This window comes from Lemur catta, chromosome 3 (assembly GCF_020740605.2).
Source record: "Lemur catta isolate mLemCat1 chromosome 3, mLemCat1.pri, whole genome shotgun sequence".
Lineage (NCBI taxonomy): Eukaryota > Metazoa > Chordata > Mammalia > Primates > Lemuridae > Lemur > Lemur catta.
In genome coordinates this window covers 33463941-33491821 of record NC_059130.1, presented here as the reverse complement: position 1 = coordinate 33491821, position 27881 = coordinate 33463941, and the positions used below count along the sequence as shown (strand labels likewise).

At 52.1% G+C, this 27881-nt stretch overlaps 1 protein-coding gene across 1 annotated transcript; it reads right to left on the bottom strand.

The window, feature by feature from the left end:
* VANGL2 (VANGL planar cell polarity protein 2) lies at nucleotides 1-27881 on the bottom strand. Its single transcript, XM_045547097.1, has 8 exons — nucleotides 27570-27881; nucleotides 12494-12754; nucleotides 12218-12338; nucleotides 9118-9725; nucleotides 8166-8302; nucleotides 7529-7664; nucleotides 4661-4892; nucleotides 1-3533 (listed from the first exon to the last, which is right to left on the bottom strand). The coding sequence occupies exons 2-8, from the start codon at nucleotides 12562-12564 to the stop codon at nucleotides 3273-3275; spliced, it is 1566 nt and encodes a 521-aa protein (XP_045403053.1). The 5' UTR covers nucleotides 12565-12754; nucleotides 27570-27881; the 3' UTR covers nucleotides 1-3272.

The following is a 27881-nucleotide window of genomic DNA, read 5'->3' as shown; positions in this document are numbered from 1 at the left end:
AAAAGTCAAATGTCTTTATTTTATATAAAAAAAATTTGTACAGTTTTAGTTCCTATGTTTAAGAAAAAAATCTCTAAAGTTGCCATAATGTTTAGATCCACTGCAAACTATAAAAACAAGCTTTTTATATATTAAAAAAAAAAATTTACATTTTACAGTTTTCTACATGCATGCACAAGGTCTCAGCTCTGTAACCCCAAAAAAGAAAAAAACATATCTAGATCCAACAGTGGAAGATTCTACATTTACAATCTCACTTGGAAGGGACTCCAAAACGTCCCCTTCCTTTTGCGCACAGAAGAACAAATCACAACAATCACACACCAGGACTGAATCCATCAGCAGATACTGCCCCATGTGAAGGGCAGAGGAAAGAGAAGACAGACAGACTGACAGACACCACGGAGGGGCCACGGGGCTCGTCTGGGCCCCACGGAGGCGGACAGCACAAACCCTGGGAAACAGGTGTTTCAGACCAGAGGTTGCAGGGATCCGGATGTCTCATCACAGGTGTTGCGTCAGGGTTTGCAAGGGGAATGCTGGGCGGGATGGGGAAGTGAAAGATTAAGGGCTGAAATGGAGGGGGATGGGAAGAAAAATGAGAGACTAGAGGGAAATAAACAAGAATAAACAGAGAGCACAAAGACTCGTTTAGGAGAAAGGGACCAACGGGGAGGGGGACAGCGGCAAGCGGCGAGGTAGGTGAAGGACTGAGGCACACAGTGTCTTGGTGTGGAGGGAAGGAGGGAAAGCGTTGTGAGGTGATGAGAAGGGAAGCCCAGTAGGCACGGCAGGCACGAGCCAGGAGGCCACGAGTCACAGAAAAGAGCGCTGGAAAGGCCCAGCCACCGCCCCCCTACGGTGGGAGAGGGGCAACGGGAGGGCACGCCCCCGCGGCGGGAAAGCGAGGCGGTCCCGCGGTCCCGCGTCCCGCGGTGGCGCAGGCGGAGCGGGGAGACTGCTCAGAGCGACTGAGGCAGCTGTGGCCCACAGCAGTTCACAGCATGGAGACAACTTCCCACAGAGGAGAAGCAAAGACAAACACACAGCCATACGCTTGACAGTCCATCCTGACGTTTCAAAAAATAATAATAATAAAAATCAAAGACAAAGATACCACAGTTCTGACGCAAAAGACCAAAATGCTACCATTCTCAGTCACAGCCCTTAGTGCTTAGTGAGATGGCGGGGGGGGTGGAATTCTTTTCGTTTTTAGGAAAAGGGAATGAAAAAAATCACAGTGATTAAAAACAGGGCAGTTTCTTAAAATGAACATTCCCCCCCACCCCTAATCTAGGGCAGAAACTGAGATCCCAAACACTTTCCCTCTCCCCACCCCAACCTGCTCCTCAAACCACAGCACACTCCATCCTGCCCGCAAAAGCAATGTTCCGATCACCATCCAGGCCCTGTTTTCCAGGATAGTGAGGTATTTATGTGACCAGAAGGGACGCCTCTGAAACCAGGTTTTCGAGGAGAAGAAAAGATACCTTCCCAGACCTCCAGGACAGGACATATTTCACACAAGCATATCCCAACATCCCCAACTCACCCCCCAGGGGGACAAGGTGAGCACTGGCTGATGAGCCCCTCTCTAGCAAGTTGGGGGGAGAGGGGAACAGGTGTGCCTTTTCTGAAAGGACAGCAGGAGAAACCCGATCACTAGGCTCCATCACCCCCAGGACTGCCACTAGATTACAGAGATCATGGGATCTCTCCTCAAGGCAAGTACTGATGAGTTTTCCAGGGGAAACAAGGGCCTATAAAGGACACTGAGTTATTTAGAGGACTGGCTCAGGGGCATGCTTCATCCCAGCCATCGGAACGGTCCTCCAGGAGGATCCTGGCTAGAGTATTATGGGTACTTCTTATTTCTATCCTCCTTGGCAAAAACCACACAATTTAAAGGTGTCTAATTTAAAGGCTCAGATTCACACTGAAATGTGTTAGCGGGCCAGGATATTTTGCTCAAAATGAGATCTAAACTATTGAGATTTGGGATGTGGTGCAAAGACTATGGAAGCTAAAATAGGGTGAGAGCCTAAGTACCCACAAAAGGCAGTAATCCTGGTCCCTCACCCCAATACAGAGGGAGCCCAGAGCCCAGAGAATCAGGCAAGGAGAGAAGGTATAGGGGCCCTGGAAGGCCAAGAAAAGAGACCCCTGAGGCAAAGAACTGGACTTAAGGCAGGGGATGAGGAGGAGGTGCTGGCTCGTCCCCAAGAGATGAGGCAACAGTCTCTGGAGTCAAGAGAAGACAGCAGGACAGGGGGTGGCTGGTGAAGGAAAAAAACCACTTGTCTAAGAGAATGGAGGCTGGGTCAGGGTCTACAAGCCACTAAGTCTGTATAGGAGTCTGCATGCCATTCTTCACTGGGGAGGGCAGGAACAAAGGTGAGGGCAGGTCAGAGGGTAGGGGTCAGTGATGGGGTCCCTCCAAAACCTCAGGGATCTATTCTGCCCTTTCGCTCAGGGGCTGCCTCAGAAAGACACATTGGAAGAAAGGTACCTTCCCCTAAGGCCCAGGAAAGGTCGTCATGGAGTCTTTCCACCTGTTTCCCTGTGGTCATGGGAAGGTGGGGACTCACAAATGGAAGGTGGAGACTTCTGGGAAAAGGATGAGATCTTCCCTTGCTCTAAATACGTGTGGCTGGGGGAGAGAGCCTCTACCAGCCAGAAGCAAACAACCCCAGCAGGGAGATTCCTAACTCAGCTGTGTGGCAGGAGTATCCTTGCCCCAGAATTCAGGGTTTGTTATGTGGGGGAAGAGGCAGGTGGTGGCAGCTGCTGCCCTGGAGGGGTTTGGCACTGTGCTCTCTGGAATCATATCCGTGTCACCAGAGAAACCCTGTTGGGGCCACTGGAGAGACCCGGTACAAGAACTTGGGTTTGTGAGTGGGGGCTCAAGAGGGGAGGTATACGCAGCAGGGCCCTGTGCCCTTTCGGAAGAGACTGCCATCCAGGAAAGGTGAGGGAAAGGAAAGGGAGACAGGCACTGACACACCTACAGGGCCCAGAGTTACAAAAAAGTTGGCAGGGTGGGGTGGGGGGTGGTCCCAGGTACTGTTGACAGCAGGATGGTCTCTCCAGGTTCACATGGGGTAAAATAAGGAAGAGAGGAGGAGACAGGGTGGGGTAAGTTAAATTCAAGTAAAAAAAACCAAGAGCAAGAGGAAGAAGGGTGGTAGGAATGTGGCTGGGCCTGAGAACCGTGCCCCTCCCACCCCTTCAGGAGCCCCCCAGGGTCTCCCATTCCCCCTGCTATTACACAGTCACACTGAGGTCTCAGATTGCAGCCTCATGACAAACTTGTGCGACTTGGGATCCACAAATTCCTCGGAGAGTTTGAAGAATGGGACCTTCTTGGTGCTGACCACCAGGCTGAAGTCCTGGCGTTTTAAGAGGAAAACGATGCCATCCTTGAGTCCATTGGTCACCGGTTCCTCGCTCACCAGTGTCCACTGTTTGGCCAGCCAGCGTTCTTTATGGTACTGGATAGTGGGTCCGGCCGCCAGGTAGCGCTCCAGGAAGGCCTGGGGAGGAGAGAAAGAGCTGTGTAGGAATCTCTCTTGCTCACCCACAATCCTTCCTTCGTCCCCTGGGGCACAGCTTCTACAGACAACCAAGACGTCCCTGAGCTCACTCTATGAATATCAACTAGAATCTCAGAATGGTAGAGCAGGAAAGGGCCTGAGATCAGCTGCTATAGACCCCTGTTTTATCAAACAGAAAGCTGGAGGGCAGGTGTGGTGGCTCATGCCTGAAATCCTAGCACTCTAGGAGGCTGAGGTGGAGGATCACTTGAGGTCAAGTGTTCAAGAAGAGCCTGAACAAGAGCGAGACCCTGTCTCTACCAAAAATAGAAAAAATGAGCTGGGCATGGTGGCAGGTGCCCACCTACTCAGAAGGCTGAGGCAGGAGGATCACGTGAGCCCAGGAGTTGGAGGCTGCAGTGAGCTATGATGATGCCACTGCCCTCTACCCAAGGTGATGCAGTGAGACTGTGTCTCAAAAATAAATAAATAAAAATAAAAGAGGAAGCTGGAGCCCACAAGTGATGCAGCTCCTCAGAGTCCGGACTAGAGCCTGGCTTCCCTGACACCATCTTCTGCCCTTCTCCCTGCACCCAGCCAGGACCCAGGCAAGCCCTCCCTCATTCTTCCTTCCTTCCCACACAGCTCGTATGATTCATGCCAACCAGGAGGAAGCCAGAGATGTCAAGGTTAAAGTGCAACATCTTTAGTTACCTGTCCACCAAAGGGGCTCAAGGAAAGCAATTCTAGGAAGTTAGCAATAGAACGGAGGGGTAGGCAATGGCTCAAAATGAGCACAGAGCAAAGACGATCTAGGGGAGGAGAAGGGGACAAGGGGGTATAGGAGGAATGTGGATCTGGAAATCCTGGAACCCTTATAAAGATGAGAAATAGGTTTCAGCCATCCCCCAAATGATCTCAAAGTCCCCATTCCCCTTATCCACCTTCACCCAATGCAGACAGGGTGGATGGGGTAGGGATAAGAGAAGAGATTAGAAGGAGGAGGTGTAGAAGAGAGAAAGAGAGGGGTGGGAAGTGAGGAAAGAAGTGAAAGACTAAGGGGAAATGAAAGTGGAAAAGAAGAGAAGCTGGGAAAAGAGGAAGGATGATGGGCAGAGCAGGCCTACCTTGGGAGTCATGTCGTGTGTGATGCAGAATTCAAGGTGTTGTAAGATGCTCTCCATGGTGTGGTAAGGCTGCTGCTTGGTGGTCCGAAGGTACTTCTGCATGGCACGGGCCATGGATGCGAAGATGGCCTGGGCTGCCTCCCGGGGGTCCATCACCTCTCTGGGATTCTTCTGCTCCTCTTCCTGCAGCCGCTTAATGTGAGTGAAGGCCTCCTCCACTGCCACCACAAGTCTGAAGGACAGGAAAGGCTGGACCAGATGCCCATTCTCTCTTCCCTGCCCCCTGGCTCCAACCCTCCAGCAGCCTGAGTGGGGTCAGGTCTTTGTGCTGTCCCTGGGAGAAATAGGGCCTTTCCCCCACTGGGAACAGGAAACAGTCATAGAGCTCAGTGAGCTAAGCCCGAAGACACAAAGAGGACAAATCTAGTATCAAACGAAGAGAGACAAGTAGGAACTATGCTATAGGAAAGACCAAACATTCCATCAAACCCTAGGAAGAGTCTTCTTTTTTTGTTTTGAGACAGAGTCTCACTCTGTTACCCTGGTTAGAGTGCAGGAGTGAGGTCATAGTTCACTGTAGCCTCAAACTCCTGGGCTCAAGGGATCCTCTGGCCTTAGTTTCCTGAGTAGCTAGGACTACAGGCACATGCCACCATACCCAGCTAATTTTTAAACTTTTTGTAGAAATGGGGTCTCACTATCTTGCCCAAGCCTGGTCTCAAACTCCAGCCTGCCTCGGCCTCCCGAAGTACTCGGATTACAGGAATGAGTCACTGAGCCTCGCCTAAACAGGACACCCAAATCACACTTCATCAGGTCAAAAGTTAACAGGTATGATCACATCAAAATAACAGATTTCTATTCAACCATGACAGCACCGACAATATTAACTGACATCTGATGGGGGTGAGGGGCAATATATGCAGCATCTAAAACCAGCAAGGGATTAACATCTGGAACATACAAAGATTCACTACAATTTCTACCAAAAAGAAAAGCAAGAACTCTACAGAAAAATGGGCAAAGCAGGTGAACAGAAAATTGACCAGAGGCTTGAAAGGCTAAAAAATATACAAAGTAGTTACTGGGTAGCAATTAGAGAGATGCAAATTAAAACGTTAATATGATACTAATTATGCACCAAGATGGAAAAAGTAAGAAGATGACTATAATCCAAATATTGGACAGGATGTTGGGAGTAGACTATGAACTACTATGCAGTGAGAAGATGCAACAAACTGGATGTACAGACAACGTGGATGAGTCTCAGAGTGTTAAGGAGGAAGCAGGAAGTTAATTTACATTAAAAGCATAGAGACATACACACTAACACTCAATTTGTACAAGCATACACACAGGTTTTAAGGAAATTAAAAAATTGAAGTGGGTGCTAAAATGTAGAAGTTGAGTAAAGACAGGATTTGGGGAAAGGGAAATAGAGAATGAGGCACTGTGAAGACCCACATGATGGCTATGTGTTAGGAGCTGGAAATGGTGATTTGTGCAATTCTCTGCACTGGAAGTTCAAAAACCAAAATAAAAGCCTCTGACCTAAGAGCAGGACCAGCCTGAGGTGACACAAAGAAAGGAAGCGAGGCCTGTGGCTCAGTATCCAGAAACCCAGGAACCTGGGAACTAACTCAGGGTCAGAATGGGACTCTGGGTATGTGTGGACCTGTGCACGGCTACAGTTTCTGTTTATTCTTTTGCTTCTCCTCTTTGTTTCTCAGCAAAGTTCCTTTAGAAAAGATCCTTTTGTCTCAGGTAAACCAAAGGAAAAAATTTTCTCTTGGTTATGATTAGGGTAATGGGGGAAAGAAAGGGCCCCCTAAGTGCCAAGAATGGTGGTGGCAGCATAGGAGACCCAAAGACCTGAGGCAGGGCAGGAGGTAAAGGGGTAGGGGACATCACTGGTTTAGGCTACCTCCCTCCCTTGCAGCCTGAAGATCCTGTGGGAGGTGGGGCGGAGGGTAGGTGCAGGGTCAAGACCCAAGGCGCCCTGCTCTTCCCGCATAGAAATCCCTACACCAAGGCGCATCCTGGCAGCTGTAGGCACCAAGAAGGATTCTTCCGGCATGACTTAAGTTCACATAATAATGTGAACAAGGAAAGGGAAGGAGTGAGCACAGCATTTAAAAATTTACCAAAATATGGGCACTAGAACCTCATTTTTTGCAGGCAAAAAAAGCACCCATGTGCTGAGCAAGCCTTCAAGATCTACTGGCAGGAAATCTAGCCTAGCCTCAGTCCCTGCTGTTGCAGGTGAGGCTCAAATCCCTTCATTGGGTCCCTACCCCACTGTAATAGGCAGAATTCAAAGATGTGCCTCGACTTCCACCAGATTCCCATCCCCTCATTATTCAACAATCTCAGTACATTTTGCAGATGTAATTAAAGTGCCAAGTCAGTGGCCTTAAAAGAAGGAGATTATCCTGTTGGGCCTGATCTAATCACATGAGCTCTTTAAAAGCAGAGTTTTCTCCGGCTGGTGGTAGACAGAAGTAGTCAGAGAGACCTGTTCCTGCCGGAAAAAGTGAACTGCCATCTTGTAAACTGCCTATGGGGCCGCGTGACCAGGAACTGAATTCTGCCAACAATAGTGAGGCTGGAAGAGAAGCCAGGCTCAGATGAGAATCATCTTGATTTCAGCCTGTGGGGCCTGAGCACAGCATCCATCTAGCCTGCTCCTGACCCATGGAACTGGGAGATAATAAATCTATGTTGTTTCACAGCAGCTGAGTTCATGGAAAACCCCACCCCTATCATCATTGCTTTGTATTTCCAGCAGTTACAGAAGTCCCTTGGTCTTCCTCTCCCCAGCTCAACCCACAGGCACCTCCCCCCACCTCTTCTTCCCTAGGGACCCACCTGGCCCTCCTCTTGCGCACCCTCCGCTCGTGCTCGGCCTCCTCATAGTAGTACTCGTTGTGGCTGTTGTCCCGCCTCCGGGCTGCTGCTGCGATCACAGCCCTAGACTGGCCCGTGGAGTTATTGGTGCTGTTTTCTGCATAGGAGCAGGAGAGAGGGGATGGTCACCTCAGAGTGTGGCCTCTTCTCCCACTCCATGAGCTCTTGAGACAGCAGCCGGACATGTCCAGAGGAAGATGTTCCCACCACCCAGCAATACCTCCCATTCCCAACCCTCCTGGCCACCTCTGGGAGAGGCCACAGGAAATCAACAAGGAAAGTATTGGAGGGGCAGGAGTCCTGCACAAGTTCCTCCCTGGGTCAAGAGGTTCTGCAGCTCAGGGAGCCAAAGCCAGGGGTGATGAGCAGACACAGAGGAGCCAGATCAGGGGACACACAGTAGCATAAAGGGACAGCCAGTGGAATCAGCAGCCAAGACCAGCCACCTGGAGTCAAGGGAAATGACAGAACAAAAGGGGCTGGGACATGGGCCAGGGAAAGGAAAAAGCAAGGGAAGAAGGGTGAGAGAGAATGAGGAGGTAACTTGGAGTCCTGCAGGGGAAGAGACCGGGAGGGGCCGAGGAGCAGGGCTGCTCACCCTCTCCGAGGGAATACACCTTGAAGCCAGACACTTTCTTGGCCAGGACGGACTTGGGCAGGTTGAGGAGGGCAGGGTTGTAGACAGGGAAGTCATGGTAATACTTCTCCAGGATCCACACTGCCACGCGCTGGATGCTGTGGGGGAGACGGCAGGGAGGGAGGGAGAAGGGACAGACAAAAAAGGGGCACAGGGGAAGGGACACATCAGGGAGGCTGGCAGGGCAGGAGAGGACACAGGACAGGGACAAGCTGCTTCCAAGAAGCCTGGCTCAGGCCTGAGGTCTACTCACCAGGCTCCCAAGCCTTCCCTGGGGCTGGGCCTGCTACTCTTTTCCTGCCGTGCTGAAGCCCAGAGGAGAAAGGGCATTGGGCCTGGGTCCACAGCCAAGGGTCACCTCATCCCCTCTAGCATTCCTCGAAGACTCTCTATAGAACCCAGGACCTGCCACTGATACTCTGTATGGCCTGGGGCAGGTGTGGGGACCCTGCCCACAGGTTTAGGGGAAGCGGAAGAACTCTCCTCCCTATCTCTTCCTCTACACTCCTCCTCTGGCCCACTCATTTCAGTGACCACTCACTGAGTGCTCACGAGAAGCTGTGCCTCCAAGAATGGGCTAGAAAAGGAATTCCAAAGAGCCCCTGCCCCTGCCACACATTCTTCGCCCCTTTGGTTCATCCCCCTCTGAGATTCCCCATCTCTAACTGCCTGTTCATTCTCAACTCTTAACTCCCACCCCTCTTGTCCCACAGCCCTGCACATAACCCTCCCATTAAGCAGAAAACATCGTTCAAAACCTACTGTGCACAAAGTACGCAATTCCTTCCCCCACACAGCCCTCCCAGCCATCACCTTCAGTCCACCATCACGCCCTCCCACTCTAGGGGCCCCTCCGCCTCCCCCGTGCCCTTTCCTGCCCAAGCCATCTCCCTCCTACCCCACGTGCCCTCACCTGAGATGGCCAACGTTGTAGAAGCGGCTGGCCCCGTCGGTGGAGCGCACGACCTTGAGCGTGAACTGAGGCTGGAGCTGGCGCAGCTCCAGCAGGACCACGGCCAGGTAGTGCACGAAGAGGAGGGCATCCACCAGCGACACTGCGAACTGCACCACGCCCTGGTAGCTACGCTCGCGAGCGTCCAGGATACGCACACCGTAGAAGAGCCAGTAGGAGACGACGAGCAGGAAGACCAGCACCATGAGCAGGGCGCGCAGCACGAAGACGCGGGGCAGCGAGGCCTTGGGCCGGCGGAAGAACAGAGCCCAGCTGCCCAGCAGCAGGATGAGCAGCTTGAAGGCCACGGAGATGAAGAGGCCCTCGCAAGCCGTCCCGCACGGCTCCAGCTCTTCCCGCCACAGCAGAGGGGGCAGCAGCAGGAAGGCCAGTGGCGTGAGGAAAGACAGCAGCGCCAGAGTGGCTCCCGCCGCCACGCCCAGGTGACGGGAGCAGTCCAGCGGGACGCTGTCCTCCATGTCCTTGGCGATGCGTGTGAGGTCATCGTGGGAGATACTGTGCTCTGAGGTGCCGGTTACTACCGTCGTCGTTTCCCCCCAGTTGTCATCCTGCAGGCAGGAGGGGGCCACACGATGAAGGGAAAAGGATGGGGGAAGGGGGGGGACAGGAGAAAGTATAAGGGAGAGAAGAGAGGGGAACGCAAGGAAAAGGAGAGGGTAATCAACAAATATGCAACCATCAAAGCATTTACTGATCTCCACTGTGTGTCCAAGTCTGGCCTCTGCAGATATCCAAGTTGGAGACCCAGGCACTTGGGAGCTATACACAGGTCAGTGAGAGAGGAAAACTGCAGGTGCATCAATAACCCTCAGAGTAGAGAGCAGGAGACACCAGGACTGCTCTGGCAGTGACTCAGATCTGAGGGCAGACTCGCCATGCAAAGCAAGCAGGCTTCCCAGGAATGGTGGGACCTGAGCTGACCCTTGAGGGCAAGTGACATGAAGAAGCTGGACTGAATTAGTGGTTGCCAGCCCCAGCCGCACATATCAGAATCACGTAGGGAGGCTGGAAAATAATACCCATTATTGGAGAATGGGATCTGCTTGTCACCCTTTTCTTTTAAAAAGCTCCCTGGATGATTCTAAGGGTCATCTAAGACTGAGAATCACTGAACTCAACGATCTCTAAGGGCTGGCTACTCAAAACGTGATCTGTGGACCAGCAGCGTGGACATCCCCTGGGAGCTTGTTAGAAAGGCAGGAGCTCAGGCCCACCCACCTTTACTGAACCAGAACCTACATTTTAACAAGATCCCCATGAATCACTCAAACATTACAGTTCTAGAAGTACCTCCCTAAGTTCCCTCCAGCTTCCGCATCATTCCATGATTTCAGCTGAAGCTAGAGGAGGTGCACCCAGGGCGGGAATGGCGTGAACTGAGGCACCCAGAGAACTATGAGATCAGGGGATCCACATGCAAGAGCAGAGTGTGGCACAGAGAGGAAGGTGGGGCTGTGCAGGCCATGCCGCAAAGCCAGGCTAGACAGTAAGCACCGATTCTCCAGGCGTGGAGAGCCACTGAAGGTTTCTGATTAAGGGGATAACCTGACAAAAGCAGTGTGGACAAGAGGACACCAAGGAGATGAGGGGGAGAAAATGATCACGGCAGGGAGTAAGGGACACAGTGCAGATTAAGGACCACTCTAGGTCTCTGGTCTGGTCTGCAAGTCCAGCTCTGCTGGGCCATCTGAATGCCCACAGCACAGGGGCTGCCTGTTCCTGGAGCCAAGGGGGTAGACAGGCTGAAGCGACCAGGTGGCCTTCTGAGTGTAGTCTGCTCAAGCTGTTTCCCTGCAGTGGCTGAGGGCCATCCCACGGAGGAGTCCCAAGACCATGAGTGGCCTTCAGCACCCACACCCTTCACTCCTGGGACAGCCTAGGGACATAGAGTCATGTTCTGACACCCAGGAGATTCAGGCTATAGGACTGAGACACTGGGGTGGGGAGAGTAGGAAACAGCCTGGCAGGGCCAGTGATTAGGGAGGCTGAGGAATCTCCTCTCTGCAGGATGGCAGAAGAGCCCAATCTGAAGATAGAAGGCAGATGCACTGACCCCCAGGCATACTGCCCACCCTCGCCAACGATCAAGGGCTTGGGAACTCCCCCTCAACAGCAGGTGAGCCGATCATGTCTCAGGGTCATTTCAAGAACTCAGGAGGCCAGGTCCCAGGAAGAAGGGATTGAGAAAGAAGGAGAAAGAACGTTTCCCTCAGGTATTGATATCTGCTCCCAAGACCCAGGAATTCCAGTGTCAGCCACAGAGATTTCTTCTGAGGCAAAGGGAGCTGGGAGTCTCCAGCCCTGTAAGATGATCCCAAGAAGAAAGAATAGAGGAATGAGACTTGGGCAACCTCAGTGTCATCTCAAATTCTGCCTCCCGCATTCTGGGACTGTGTCCTGCCCACTGTCCTCCCTGCCAGGTGAGCACAGTGGACCACAGGGGTTAGAGCAGAAGCAACTGCTCATCCCTGTCCTACAGAACTCTCTTCCAGTGTCCCCCTTCAATCCTCAGCCTCACTTCTCCGTCCCCCTTCCTCTCTTCCCACACCTCCTTTCCTAGACCTAGTTGATGCTAGTCTACAGGCTGCCACCAGAGGGCACAGGAGTGCCCACACCTTAAGGTTCAAGGAAAACTCAGACTTGCCCATACTCCTCCCACCCCCGGCCCCACCCACCTACCCCCTGCCCTCCTACTCCAGACTCCCAACCAGCCTGACTGGCTGGGATCCGCTCCAGAGGAGCTGGGCGATTCCCATTACACACCCAGGTAACCCCCACCTCTCTGGAGATAAGGAAGGAAGAGGCTGGTGCTTCCGAAGGGGTCTCTACAGAAATTCCCTGAATTGGACTAAAACAAGGTCCTATCTTGGGACACTAAGCTGAGGGAAGTATACCACAAGATACCCTCCCTGATCTGGCATCTTAGTAGAGAGATCAGGTTTCCAGGCCCTTCCCCTCTCTGACGGCGCCTCCAGCTCCTCCAAGGACCATTCTGAAAAATGCCTGGTCTGGACCACCTCATCCCCCCTCCGATGCTCACCCGCTCATCCCCCCGCGTGGACTCATTGTCCAGCAGGGGCTCCCCTGGAGCCTGGATTGTCACCGACTTGTCCCCACGGCTCCCATCTCGGCTCTTAGAGCGGTGTCGGTCCCGGCGGTCCCTGCAGCAGGAAGCCAGAGGAACAGGCACAAAGTCAAAGGAAGGACCAGGGTCTTCTCAGCAGCCACCCCCACCGCCCCACCGCTGCACGTGCCCGCTTCTCCACTGCCCCCAACCCCCCTCCACCACTGGTGTCACTCCCGCACGCATGCCCACCTGTGTTTGCGGGAGCTGCGGGAGTGGCCCGACTTGTAGGAATAGCCCGAGTACTGGGACTCGGTGTCCATGGCGTCTGAACGCCGCGCCTTGTAGCGCTCCAGGGCCGCAGGCTGGGGCCTCTTGGGGGGCCCCACAGCCACCTCCTTCAGCGCCGGCTTCTTCAGGCCAAGAGGCACCCTCAGGAAATCAACCGTCACCCTGAGGGACTCTATTTTGCTGGACAGGTGGGCTTGTCTCAGAGAAAATCAAGCGACGCTCCTGATGAGATGAAGCAGCTGGTTAAAGGTAGCTCATGCTCCGTGTGGGGTCAGGGCAGAAAGGAAGACCATCCCCAAATGGAAGCCACAGTTAGCTCAGATGAGCCTAGCCACTGCCTGAGAATATTTCCACCCAGTTCCCGCTCTGCCCAATGGGCTCAGTTCCTCCTGCCCCGCCTCCTAAAAAGAGCCCCCCAGACTATGCCAAAGGCTCAGGCATGGAGGGCAGATGGCCAGCAAAGGTTCTCATCTAGAATGACCCAACCCTGAACCTCCTAGAGGGGAGACTCAGGGGCAGGGCTTCCCTCCTCTCAGCCAGGAAAACTGAGGCTGGGAGAGGGTAGGTTCTGGCCAGGCCAACAGGCTGAACCAATGGAGACCTCAGAGAGCAGAAAGCAGCTGGCTTCTGTCCAGAGGCTACCCCAGGCCTCTCCCACCCTCTCCATCCCTGCTCCCCTCACTCATAATTTCTCAGTGTGCCCAGAGGAGGCTGCGTCTCTTGGCACCATCTTTCAGCATCTACTTCAAACACACCCACAGTTACTGGCCAGGTCAGATTGGTGGCTCTCCTTGAGGCTGTGAGCGTAGTGTTTGTGTATGTGAGCATGCACACTAGGGGGTGAGGGGTGGAAACTACTGATAATATAAGGTGGGGAGTGGGAGGAAAACACAAGTAGAAACTTGCCTTCTTCTCCAAAAGCCTAAAGTCCTGAAATAGGCAAGGCATGTGTTTCTCTGGCTACTTATGGGCTAAAGGGCAGCATCTTTCAGCTATATTTCACCTTCTAATTATGCAGAGGAGAAAGATCTTTCCTTCTCCCCTCTTCCACAACTCCCACCAAAGTCCTGCTCACTCTTTAGAGCCCAGCCCCCACCCCTCACAGGAGCCCCCACCTACTCCAGCACCCAATGTTATCTTCCCCTCTGACCTCAACTCCACTAATAACCATCACCTACTTTCATTGACTGATTCATCCAATATTGTTTAAGTACCTTCTATGAACCATATACTTTGCTAGGCCCTGGGTATACGGTGGAGTAACAGACCTTGAGTTTACAGTCTATTGAGGAAGAGGCACACTAAACAAGCACGCAGGTAAATGTAAATCACCAACTGCAGGTGTGATGGAAGGAAAAGAACAGGAAAAAATTCTGGAAAGTCTCTCTGGGAAAATGACACCTAAGCAGAGGCCTGCAGGAAAAGCAGAAGTTAAGCAGGAAACGAGTGGAGGGAAAAACTGGTGAAGCAGAGGAATCACACATGCAAAGGCCAAAGGCAGGAAAAATCTCTGTGTAAAGAACCAAAAAAAGGCCAGTGGAGCCAGACTGAGGAAGGCAGAGGGCAGCAGAAGCTGGCGCTACATGGACAGCCAGGAGCCAGGTGAAGGGCTTAGGTTTTATTCTAAGGCCATAGGAAGCCTTTGAAGGAATTCAGCTATGCAGATAAGGATTAAAAGGGAGAGAGTAGAAATAGGGAGATCAGTAAGGAGGCTACTGCAGTAGTGCAGGCTTGGCTAGGGGTAGAGCAGCAGCAGAGGTGAAAAATAGTCATTTTTGAGACTTACGTTGGTCAAATCAACAGGACCTAAGGAAGGATTGGCTGAGGGGGAGGGGAGCATCAAGAATCCCTGGCCTGGCTGGGCGCGGTGGCTCACACCTGTAATCCTAGCATTCTGGGAGGCCAAGGTGGGAGGACAGCTCGAGGTCAGGAATTCAAGATCAGCCTGAGCAAAGTGAGACCCCGTCTCTACTAAAAATAGAAAGAAATGATCTGGACAGCTAAAAATAGATATAGAAAAAATTAGCCGGGCATGGTGGCACATTCCTGTAGTCCCAGCTATTCAGGAGGCTCAGGCAGAAGGATTGCTTGAGCCCAGGAGTTTGAGGTTGCTGTGAGCTAGGCTGACACCACCGCACTCTAGCCTGGGCAACAGAGCAAGACTCTGTCTCAAAAAAAAAAAAAGAATCCCTGGCCTGAGCAAGGCAGTAGATGGTAATGCCATTAGTAAGGTAGTACCATAAGCAAGTTTGGGGAGGAAGATGAGCTCAGTCTCCAAGGTGCTAAGTTCATGGTCATGAGACAGCGGGCAGCCAGGTGTCAAAGGAGCTGGACTCAGAAGAGAGTCTGAGGTGGAGGTATGTACAGTGTGCAAAGCCACGGGGATGAACAGGATCACCTAGGGAGAGTAATATATACAGGACCCCGAGAACTCCAATGCATAGACGTATCCAGAGGAGAAAGAATAGGCAAAGAGGCTGAGAAGGCCAAGCCAAAGGAGTAGGAGGGCCAGGAGAGTGGGGTCACAAGTCAACCAAGAACTTAAAGAGTGTTTCAAGGTGGGAATTAAGTCAACCAGGTCAAATGCTGTTGAGAGGTCAATTAAGAATTAAAATGGATTTGCTTTGTAACTTTTTTCCAACTACTCTACACCATCAGCACCTTGAGAATAAGCAATATGATTGACACATATTTGTATCCACCTTCCTCCACTGGGCACAGGGCAAGTAACTGGTATCAACCTAGTAAAAGAATATAGTCATTTGTTGCTTAACAACGGGATACATTCTGAGAAATTCATCATTAGGTGATTTCATCATTGTCCAAACATCATAGAGTGTACTTAGACAAACACAGATGTTGTAGCACACCATACACGTCGGCTTTAGAGTACAGCCCATTGCTCCCAGGCTACAAACCTGTACAGCATGTTACTGTACTCATTACTATAGGCAAGTGTAACACAATGGTAAGTATTTGTGTATCTAAATATATCTAAACATACAATATTATAAATACAAAATACAAAAATACAATATTATAATCTTATACAACCACCATCATATATGTGGTCCGTCATTGATCGAAACGAAGCTATGCGGTACATGACTATGTGTCTCTCTGACACTCAGGAAATTACAACTGTAGGGAGATGAAATCAATGTGAAGTCCAGTCATTTATCCCATTAACAGAGTCATTTGAAGACAGTCCATGGGCATGTGATGTTTGTCAATATCCCCATGTCAAAACAAGTGTGTCACAGAGACACACTTAGGGGACAGAGACACAATACCTTAACCCAATCCTAAACCTTTCTAAAAATTTTTGCCACAAAAGTCTGCAAATTGCATATTGGGCTCCTCTACCCCCTCTCCTGAGAAATCATTCCAGCGCTTTACTCCTCCACAGAGTTTACATGTCTCATCCACATCTCTCTTGATGTGGTTCCAGCCTATTCATTCTAGTCCTCCTCTTAAAAACTGAATTTTGAGGCTGAGTGTGGTGGCTCACGCCTGTAATCCTAGCACTCTGGGAGGCTGAGGCGGAAGGATTGCTTGAGCTCAGGAGTTTGAGACCAGCCTGAGCAAAAGCAAGACCACGTCTCTACTAAAAACAGAAAAATTAGCCCAGTGTGGGAGGCTGAGGCAGAAGGATCACTTGAGCCCAGGAGTTTGAGGTTGCTGTGAGCTAGGATGACGCTACGGCACTCTAGCCCGAGCAACAGAGTGAGACTCTGTCTCAAAAAAAAAAAAAAAAAAAAAAAAACCTGCATTTTGCCAGGAGGTTCAAAGACAGCAAGTAGGTTACAGAGTGAGGGTAATGGAGAAGTAAAAGGGAAAAGAACTGCCACCGACTAGAGTCTAGACACAGATGCTAGAACCCAGACCCTCCATCTCCTCACCCTCACCCTAAATACCCACATCTACCAGAGCCAACAGCAAAAAGTGCCTGAGATTTGCACTCAAAGATCCAGGTTCAAAACCTAACTCTCCCACTGACTGTGTGACCACAGGCAACTTACTTAACATCTCTGTGCTTATAATCTGGTAGGCTCATTGGTAAAATAGGGAAGAAAATGATACCTACTTCATGGGGTTGCTGTAAGGATCACAGGGACAAAAGAAATGCTATTATACACTGCTCAGCTAGTAATTATAGTTAAGCAATTAATAAGCTCTAGCTCCAGGATCACTCATACTCCAATCCCCAGACACTTCCTCTGAGAATAGAGAAAGAGGTAGTATAAATAAATCTTGCCATGGCCAGGCGCAGTGGCTCAGGCCTGTAATCCTAGCACTCTGGGAGGCTGAGGCAGGAGGATCGCTTAAGGTCAGGAGTTCAATATCCCCGTCTCTACCAAAAATAGAAAACTTAGTCAGATGCAGTGGTGTACACCTGTAGTCCCAGCTACTTGGGAGGTTGAGGCAGGAGGATCGCTTGAGCCCAGGAGTTTGAGGTTGCAGTAAGCTATGGTGATGCCACTACATTCCAGCCTGGGGTGATGAAGTGAGACTCTGTCTCAAAAATAAAATAAAATAAATAAATCCTGCCATTCGTTATGACTAACTAAAGAAGTCTTACGCACACACACACACACACACACACACACACACACAGTCACCCCCCCAAACACAACACACCCAGGAGGTAAGCTGATGCGATTGTGTTGCCCCTACAGATAAATTTCAAACCAGACAAGGATGCCAGTCCCCTCCCAACCCTTTGTTCTGAGCTGCTCAGCCTAGAGCCCTCTACCTTCTTCTTCAGCTATGTATTAAAGACCCAACATAAACCCTGCTCCCCTGGATAAAGGGGCCAAAAATGAACCCCACTCCTGAGACCCTTGCCTGCTGTCCCTTCAAGTATCCCAGGGAACTAATCCAAGCTTGAAGAGGCTGGGGGCGGAGGCGGGCGGGTGCAGGGGGTGAGCAAAGAGAAGGGCAGAAGTTCCTCTTATTTAATCAGTCTCAGGAACCAGGGGTTTGCAGGGTCTCTCGGGTGGGCAGCATTCCCATGGAAGAGAGTGGGGGGAGGGGATCACTGGATGAGATCAACAAGTGGAAATGTCAGAGGGAGGAGCCCTGGCGGGAAGTCCAGACTTGGTGCAGGGCAGGGAGCTGCCCTAGTCTGGGGGCAGGGGGAGGCTGTAAAAAAGGAATGTGTCCCACTGCTTTTCACCTTGCCCCCCACTCCCCAAGACACAAACACATGCACTCAGTCTCCTGCTCAAACCAACCATGGATTATCTGGGGTTAAAAGGAGGCCAGAGTGGAGCGAGGGAGGGAAGAGAGAGCCCGTCACAAAAAGGAGACCCTTCTCCCCTCCAAAGGCCTTTCAGAAATAAAATTAATGGAATGTGTCTCAGTATCATCTCAAGGGGATTGGAGGAGGGGGATGGGGGGGGATGTGGGGGCTTTTGTCCCGGCTGCCCAGCTTCTCCCACATTGATCACCATAGCAACCAAAGCCCCCTGTTGCCTAGGTGATGGCAGCCGGGTCCTGGAACCCATACCCAGCATCCAAAGCGAGGGAGGTTATGGAGGTGGGGGCATAGGGACAGAGAGGGAGAGAATGGGGTTTCTCCTCTGGCAGCCCCAGCTTTTGTCTGAGCTCTGGTATCAGGTTTCTTCAGGAAACAATTGGAGGCCTTTGGAAAAAACACACCCAGAACCTGGCAACAGGCAGAGGGAGCAAGGCCCTGGAGGGGGGTGGGAGGGTGTTGGCCAAAACACAGACCAGGACAGACCCTTCCCCACTCCCCTACTCAGAGGAGGCAGCTCAAGTGGACAAGGCATGGAACACAGGCACAGGCACCCCCATGCGCGGTGCGTGCTGAGGACGCATGACCAGACGCAGGCAGCTGTAATCACCACCTCCTGCCACTGCTCTAGCCCTGGCCCACCCCACAGAACAGCCCAGTCCCAGCTACTTTAGGGCGGGTGGGGAAATGAGGCAGAGCAGAGATGAGGGCCGGGCTGGGAGAAAGAGCTGTGGAAGCCAGGATGACAGCCAGGAAAGAAAAGTGGGGCAGGGACAGAACACAAACATGCACCTAAAAAGGGGGGGGCTATTGTTCCTCATCTCTACCAAGGAGGGGCTGGAAGTACGTGGCCAGCAGTGCCCCGGAAAGCACTTGGGTTTGATTTTAGAAAGGACTTCTGGCCAGACAGGGGAAGAGGATGGGAAAGAGGACAAGAAGCCAATCTCTGATAGGACCATTTTCCTCTCCTCAGTCAGGGACTAGGGCAGAGTGGCCCTGCCTGGGAGGCAGGGAAAGGGGCATGGAGAGGAGTCTGCCGGCCCTTGCCCATGAGAGGTCTCTGATCCCTGCACAAGAGCCTGGGCCTTACTGCATGTGGGCACCTCCGGCCCCCGGGACCCTAATCTCATCTTCACCAAACACAGCCCCAAGGTCCAAGGAAGTCAATGTGAATTCAGCTCAAAGTGCTGGATGCCCACCTTTTGAGGGGAGAGGAGATGGTAAGAACCAAGCCTGGGGTCCAACCTCCCAGCCCAGTATGCAAAGAGCCAGAGGTCCGTCCAGAGTCCAGGCACCTCACCAACTCGTGAGGCCAGCATGAGGCAGTGCTTAGAGATTTGAAGGCACAGCTGTCCCACCTCAGAGCCCCTGCTTGGTTCCACTGCTTGCCTGCTACTTCCTGGGTTCCCTAATGTGCCTGACCTTGTCAGCACTGCGGGGGCTGGGGTGCTTGGAGTGAGTGAAAACACAGACACCTAACATGGCTTCCACAGAGGAGATGGGTGCCCACACCCTCCCCACTGCCCTTTTCTCTCCCACTGCAGGAGGAGACAGTGACTGACCCACCCACTTGCAGCAGGTTCCCGCCCTAAACTGAAAGGGGCCTTAGAAGTACAACCCCAACCTTTACTGAAAAAAAAGTGGAGCCCATAGAAAGCAGGTAACTAGTCCATGGTCACTGCTTCTATAGCAGCCCATTTTTGTTTGGCCTCCTCTTATGGTTGAAAAATCTTACTAACCCTGTGACTTTGAGGTGTGCTTCTCTTGGAGTAAGACCAGATCCCTCTATGAGACTCCTTCTGGACTCTGACTCTTTGAATAGCCAAGACTATAAGAAGGCCAGGATAGGAGCAAATTTGCCGACTCCTGCCCTCCCCAGCTTCTCACCAGTGGCAAAGGAACAGAGACTAGATAGGCCTAAGCCAAGAAAGCCTAGACCGGAGACCCCTACTCCCCAAAGGGGTGGTTTCTGCACCCACCCATCCACCACTCCCAGTCCTAAGAGCCTTGGTGTTCCTTCATTCCTTCCTATTCAGCCTTGGGCCGTGGGCAAACAACCATCTGAAGAGGCCTATGCTGGGTTTTCCCTACTACAAAAAGTATAAGGTACAAAGTGGGCAAGGACTAGCCCCAACCCTAGACCTAAAATGGTCCCCACTCTCATCCTCAAGAAAGGCCTCATACCCTAAAAAAGGCCCCAGTGCCCCTGGGTGACATGCTGTCCAGAAGACCAAAGAGAACAGCTCTACCTCCAGTGGGCTGAGGGGTGGGAAAGAGCTGGCACCAGGTGCCCCACCCCCGCCCTGTTAACCAGCACTCTCCCAGGACAGCCCCAGACATGAGCTCACCATCCTCATAGCCCCAGGGTGAGGGCAGGATCCTTCTCCTCACTAGGCTGCAGCACAGGAGGGGCCGTGCTTGGGTCACCCAGGCACCTGTGCTTCCAGAGCAGCTTCTCACCACCAGACCCCAGTGCAGGGGGCACCATGGGCAAGGGACCCACCTCCTGGCCAGGACACCTGAGCTGGCATTCTAATCAAAAAGGAGCCCCTCTTCACCTACTTCCTCATATCTTTCAGTCTAAGGCAGAGGGTGAGGCTGAGTACCCTTCGACTCCACAGACATACTGAAACAGCGACACACACACACATACGCCCACACTTATATTCCCCCTCTCCCCCTCTGAAACCTGGACGGCTCCTGCCTGCCCCACCCAGCTCCACCCACCCTGGCTAGGCAGGTTCTGTAGAGACCTGCTCTGCCGTCTCTCTGGCACTCCCACCCCATCCCAGCTCTCAGAAAAGTCCTTGCCCCCCTAACACAGCACACACAAGCACACATGTGCATGCACTCACACACACACACACAAGTGCACACCCACACCCCACAGCACCCCATTCCCCAGCCTCCCCAGACCCATTCCTAGCCAGTCTTGAAGAGAACATGGGGGAGGGGCTGGGGGTTGCAGGAGAAAGGATGAGTAATCCTTTTGGCATCTGTTCCAGGTGGGGGCTGGAGGGAAGACAGGACACTAAGCTGGTGGGAAGGTAACCAGGGCTTCTAGATGCCTGGGTGCTCCATTGAATTTTCACCAGTGGGTGGGCCTCACAATTCCCACCCGCTGGGCTTTGAGCTGCTTTCTCCCTCAGCTTTCTCCCTCAGCGGGCGGAAAGGACTGGCCCCTACCTGCTCACCTGCTCAGGTAAGCTATGGAAGAACCAAGAAGGAAAACAGGCATCTCAAGGTGTCCTCAGGGACAATGGGAGGTGAGTGAGCTGTGTGAACCCATAAGCCAGCTTCCTGTGCACTGCAAAATAAATGTCTCCCTCTCTTCATAGCCCGCTGTTCTAGGTATGCCTCAACTGTCCCTGACCCCAAAAGACCTTCAAAGCCTACTCACTCAGCCTCTGCCTCGAGGAACAAGGAGGTAGAAAGCAGCCACTTGGGAAGGGGGAGTTAGCCAATCTTAGGCTTGCTGTGGAAGGGGACAGTTGAGTTTTGGGAAGGAGTGTGGGGGTGAAACATATGGGGACACTGTCAGTGCAGACTGGATTGTACGGGAAAGCAGTAGAGTGGGCCTCAGAGTACGAGACGCAGTGTGACTGGGGTAGGGGGCGGGCCTGGGCTTCCCCATCCTCAGCTCAGTGCTGCAGATCTGCCACATGGGCCAGTTCTTACCTAAGGCAACTGAGCCAGCTGAAGGGTCCAAGTACCCACCAGCTCCAGTGCTTGACAACCCCCCCTTGAGGTTCTCACTCTTTTCTGAGAATTCTCAACTCCCCCATCCCTTATATCTGCCACCTCCATTCCTGGAGTAAAGCAGGTGACAGAATGTTTCTGTTCACACTCAGATGTTTTTTAAGTTACTGCATTCACACCTCGGGCTCAGCACCTGTTCCCATCTAACCCCCACTTACCCTAAAAATCCAGAGCCCCCCTCCCCAGACCCACAACAAACACTCTCTCTCTCTCTGGCCAGGCTGAGAGAGCCAGGAATGCTCTGGTGAAAGCAGGGGTCTGAAGGACATTATTAGGGGGCTGTGGGAAAACCTTATAAACAGTGAGGACAAGGCCCCTCCTAATCACAAACAAGACCCCATGGGCTGTGGTGGCCAGAGCCTACCGTTACTCCTTTCCCACAGCTCCCATCCAAAATAGTGGCCCAGCAGGGAGGAAGAGGCCAGCCCCAGGAGAGGTTTCTGCCCAGAGAAGAGCCCTGCCCAAGGCTCACAGCAATGATGTGCTCCTCCTAGAGATGGAGCCAGGTTCTTCCATGAGATCCCACCTGACTCCCACCCTAAGGGACAAACTTCTCTACTCCTCAAGCTGACATCTGGACTCATGTCAGCTTTTCAGGGGACGGGGGAATTATTCAAGTTCAAGATTAAAGGCAATAATGAGCAATCAGACCTAACTGGAATGAGAGTAAGGAAAGGTAAAGAGAGCACTTTGGGAAAGGAAGAGCAGTGAGGTCAGATAGACCTGACACAGCCTTTTATGAGCTATATAATCTCAGGTGAGTCGCTCACCTTCTCTAACCCTCAGTTTTCTCATCTATTCAATGGGGCTAACAATGCCTGCTTCAGAAGGTTAAGAGTTTCCAATGAAATAACACATATAGAATATCATGGAGTCTGTCACATAATAGATGCTCAATAAAATGTCAGTTCCCACCTTTTTCTGCTTTAGGGTATACAGCCAATCCCCTCCACTTCCTGCTTCCATAGCCTCATTTTAGAAGAAACACCCTAGAATAAGATGGAATCACCTTTAGGTACAAGGTTGGCCCCTCCCTAACTTAGACCACATCCAGGCACTGCCTGAGAGAGCAGCCAAAACCCCTCTTCCCACTCTCTGCTTCTTTCTTCAGGGGCTCCTGGAAACCCCATCCTCCCTCTTCTCCCTCCTTCCTCACTTACAGTGAGGCAGGGCCTGGGCTCCAATCACGTCCCACTGTCCTCTAGGCTTTAGGCCCAGCTGTGTGTAGAGTGGCAGGGAAAGCGGGGCCCCAAGCTTTCCACCCCACCCCAGCCCCCAACTTCTTCTCACTCTTCCCATCCATGCTCACTGCCCCACCCTGATTACCAGGATATCCTCAGCTCTGCTGATTCCAAGCCTGCTTCTCCCAAACCAGTTCCCAGCTGTCATGTCTGTAATTACCAACCTTGCCAGGGGCATCAAACAAGCGAGCAACACCTCATTTCCAAAGGGCCCCACCATAAAGGGCCTCTGCCTCTTATTCTGTACCAAGCAGGGTAGAGGCAAAGGAAGCAAACATTCTCCATGACCCACCAAAGTTCTGTCCAGATCACAACAGAGAAGGTGGCAGAAGGCTGCCCAAGCCAGATCACCAAGAGACAGAATAGAGAAGGAGAGGGCCGGTGCTGGGCAGAGTGTGAGTGGGATTCACTCCAGGCCTTCCCTTCCCCTCTGCTGCCAAAATCTCATGCACCAGCTGACCCACCTGTCATGCCTAAGAGGAAAAGTTTCAGGTCAACTCAGAGAGAGGGAAAGATGGTGCCAAGTAAAACAGGAAGATGGCTACCCACAGGGATGTGGGTAGATGCAGACAGGAGAGAGCTGCCCAGCAAAAGAGGAGGAAAGGGCAAGTTTTTGAAAGTCCCATCCGCAGCCCAGACCCTGATTGGGCCTCTCCTCCCCTAACACCTGTACCCCCGCCAACCCCACAAGACAAGGAAGGAAAGAGATGATTAACTTTTTTATAGGCAGGGAAACTGAGGCCAAAAGATCCAATAATACAAACACCAGTGCTCGTTCTTACTCACACTCAGCCTCTACCAGAAGTGCCCTCCTCAGTTCCTCCCTGTCGGCCTAACTCATCGTTTAACCAGCCAAGTTCTATCCATATCAGGGAATATTATTCAGCCATAAAAAGGAATGAATTACCGATACATGCTACAATGTAGATTAACTTTGAAAACGCTATGCTAAGTGAAGGAAGCCAGATATGAAAGGTCACACAGTGTTTGATTCCATTTATATGAAATATCCAGAATAGGTAAATCCATAGAGACAGAATGCAAATTGGTGGTTGCCAGGAGCTAAGGTGGGGGGGGGGAATCGGGAGCAACTGCTTAATGGGTAGGGGTTTCCTTTTGGGATGGTGAAACTGTTTTAGAAAGAGATAGAGATGGTGGCTGCACAATATTGTGAACGTACTAAATGCCTGTTTCACTTTAAAATGGTTTATCTTACATGATGTGAATTTCACCTTAATATTTTTTTAAAAATCCAGCTAAGGGCACATCTCCTCTAGGAACCTTCTCTATACCCGACTCTAGGGCCAAGCACTCTTCCTCTGTGCTCAGGTGGCCTCCTGAACATACCTCCACACAGCCATTCACCGCGTTACAGCGAATCGACGTGTTTCTGCATGTCTCCCCTGTGAAAGCCTGTCTTACTACCTCTCTGTCCCCCGTGCTTCACACAGCTCCTGGCAGATAGTAGGTAGTGCCTAAGAAGAAGAGCAGAACCAAAGCCTAGCTCTCCCGCCACACTACTCAGACCTCTCTCCCTTACAATAATCCTCCCTCAGAATCCAGACTAGTCCAGCTAACCGAGTGCTTCTATGTGCCAGGCACTGTGCCACATGCTGTCTCTAGATTATTTCATTTAACCCTCACAAGCCTAAACAGCAGGGCCTATTACTAATTCCATTTACAGGTGAGGCTTCAAAAAGATATCTATTTTGTCTGAGGTCACAGAATCAGGAAGTGGCAAAGCCAGAATTCAAGAGCAAGGGAAGGAGGCAACTGTAGGGACCAGGGGTTCCTTGTGGAAAGGCTCAGTCTGAGCTTAGAGGATGGTGCCTTAAGATACCTACCAGGCTGAGGAATGGGGTTTATAACTTGCCCAGGGTCACACCACTGTTAAGTACTAATTCCAACCAACTCCCTGGCTCCTTCTTTTGGCCCCAGTGTGGGGACCTATCGTGTGAAGAATAAGCACAGGAGAAGACTGGAGTTCCTAAAACTCAGAGGAGATCAGCAGAGTCCCAGATCTCTTCCCTCTTTGACCCAAAGCTTCTATTAGCCAAGTTCCCTCCCCCTCAACTGAAGGATCTCTTGGAAACCAGATGAGCACATAAAAGTCTGTCCTGCTCTAGGTCCAGGGAAGGATCTTCCTCAGACCTACAAGGATCAGAAAGAGCAGAGGGAGACAGACCAGAGGCCTGCCCTGGAAGAATTAGAGGAAATACAAGTCAGGAGCAAGACAATGGGTGAGGAGGGGCCAATGTGGCCACTGGCTTCCAATCTGGAAGTACTTTCAGAAATGGCACTTCCTATTGTCTGAGCACAGTTCCTCCTCCTTGGAAGACAGCCCCCACCAGTATAATATACCATGCAAGTGGTGAGTGTATATACAGCAAACGAGGAACTTCAGAAGGCCAGGGCATAGCGTCTCATGCAAGTGCCTTGCTAGCCATGGGAACCCTAACCATCAGACAGTGGTAGAGTTTGGGGAAATCATGCATAAAAAAAAGAAAATCTGGTCTTTTCCTACTCTGCCTCTATCCCCGGTCTCAACATTTTCTAACCCTCACTACTTTTATCTCCAGGCCTTAAGAAGGGTTGGGAGCCCTGAGGACTAAAAAAGAGGGAACATTCCAATTGCATGTGCCTATTAGAGACTCTAACGTTCCAATTCCAATTGCCCAGAGACCCTAATGGGCATGTGCAATCACAGCCTCAGCTCTTGAAACTAGGTGTCTCAACCCAACCTCTGGCAGCAAGAGGAAAATGGCTGAGAGTGTACAATGGGGAACCAAGGCTAGCGTCCTAAAGAAGGACATGGCCAGCCCCTTCCCTTCACCCTAAAAGAGAAAGGACAAGAGAGAGGAGAGGGAAACTGAGGAGAGAGACATCCACTTTCCAGGTAGTCACTGACCTCCCACCACACTTTCGTGATGATGAGTATAGCCCCAGACAGAGTGCCTGCCCCTTCCCCAAAGCACAGACACTCAGCTCTGGCCCCATACCCACAGCTCCATCCCAACCATGCTTCTCGCCAGGGAGAAAGGAAACCATGTGATAAGCCACACAGGCTAACTTGAAGAAAATGCTGAAGAAACACTCCTATGCCACCTTCTCAACCCCATGAGGAGGAACCTAAGCTGTCCCCTACCACATCTCATCCTCCAGGCATCCTTCTTCCTCTTGTTTCCATCCCACACCGAAATCCCAAGACTCCTCACTCCTCCGGAACTTTGGGATCCTAGAGGCCCGGCAGAGTTAGCAGGCTCTGAGGCAGCAAACTTCAAAAGAGCTTTCCAAGAGAACTGTGGTCTGCGGGGTGTTGAACTACAGCTGGGAAACCAAGAATGGAGCCTCTCCAAGCACTAGAACCCAACCCATGATAGCGTGGGAGGAAGTTCCTCTTATTCTTCTCCCTGACTCCTTCAATCCCCCAAATTCCTCTAGGACTATGACAAGAACCCTTATCCCCTATTACCCACAACACACACCCTCTTCCAGAAAAACTCATCTCCCAAAATGGGCACTTCCTAAGACAACTCACTCCCTCCCACCCAGAGGTCTCAGATACTTAAAGCACTCCCCGGAACCCAGGCAGGGCCATCCAAGAAGCCTCAGAATCCTGCAGACAGCCTTCCCTTTGGGCTTACTACCAGGAAAATCTGCCTGCAGAGACAAGAGGCATCCCCAACACACACTCAGAAATACACACACCAGCTAGGGCAGGCACACACACTGATACTTACCCATCAACACAGTTTACACACAAGAGAACACAGATTCACTCAAACCCCTTCCCAGAACACAGGTACACACACACCCATCCACATGTACCCCATTCTGCTCTTACACACCCACCTTCCTCAGTACCTATACACCTCTTTCCCACAAACCCCTCTCCCAGTACACACACACAAACACACACCCCTTCCCTTGAGTATACAGATTAAATACATATCCAAACACACAGCAGATGCATGGTCAGCTGCTTCCTGGGTGCGCACACACTCTAGAACAGAAAAACACCTATACATCCAAACCTAGTGGCCCACCTGCAGGAACATGCAGCAGTAAAGACGTGCACACACACACACAAAAAACAAAGAATCATGAACACTGATCCTTCATCAACCCTTTAAAACTCACTAACGTAGAGCCCACGGTCCCCTAAATGGGAAAATATGATTGCGAAGAGGGATGCCAGCGCCTATCCCCTGAGCCCCCATAAAGAGTCTACTGCCACCAGCCCCATCCTCGGGCTGTACACACACTCCCATTACTCTCCCCAGCCCGCTCCCCAGACACTCTACACCCTGAACACATACCTGCCCCTCCCTCCCCACACTCCTGAGGTGTGTATGCACCCCAAAACACCCTCGGCTTCCAATACCTCCAGACGCCGATCCTTCCACCGCCTCTCCCCCCACTTCCAACACACGCTCCCAGTCTCCGGCTTCAACCGGCTCCCCTGGGATCATTAAGGCCCCCGCCCGGCCCCGGCCCCGGCCCAGGAAAGTCCCCGGCTCTCCAGGCCCGGGCTCCGCCCCCTCCCCGCGCGCCCCTTCCTCTACCCAAAGTTGGGGGGTACTCCGCTGTGCAGTGGGGGCGAGGACCGGAAGGGGGTTGCCCCGAACTCCCCTTCTCCCATAAGCCACCCCGCTCGCTCCGGGGCCGGGCACCCCCTGGCCCCTTGCAGGATTGTCCTCCTTTTTAGTTTCTTTCTTTTTCTTTCTTTCTTTTTTTTTTGCAAACTTTGCCCGCGCCCCCGCGGCCCGGCACTCACCCGCCGCTGCGAACTGCCTGCCGGGTGGGCTCCGCGGGCGCCCGGCTCGGCCCGGCGCCTTTGTATCCGCAGCGCTCTGGGTCGCTCCGAACTCCGTGCTCCCGGATGGGCAGCGCGGGCGACGGGGGCTGTTAAGGGGGAGTCTTGAGTCTGGTCACCCCCTGCTCCGTCCCAGACCGCTGCCTCTTCCCCCTCAAGGCCCCGAGGGCAGGGGGCCGGGAGGAATAGGGGGCGCTCAGGCTCCCATGGCGGGACCAAGGATCACGGAATCAGGGATCAGGAATCAGATCGGGAGCCGGCGGCCGAGGAGGA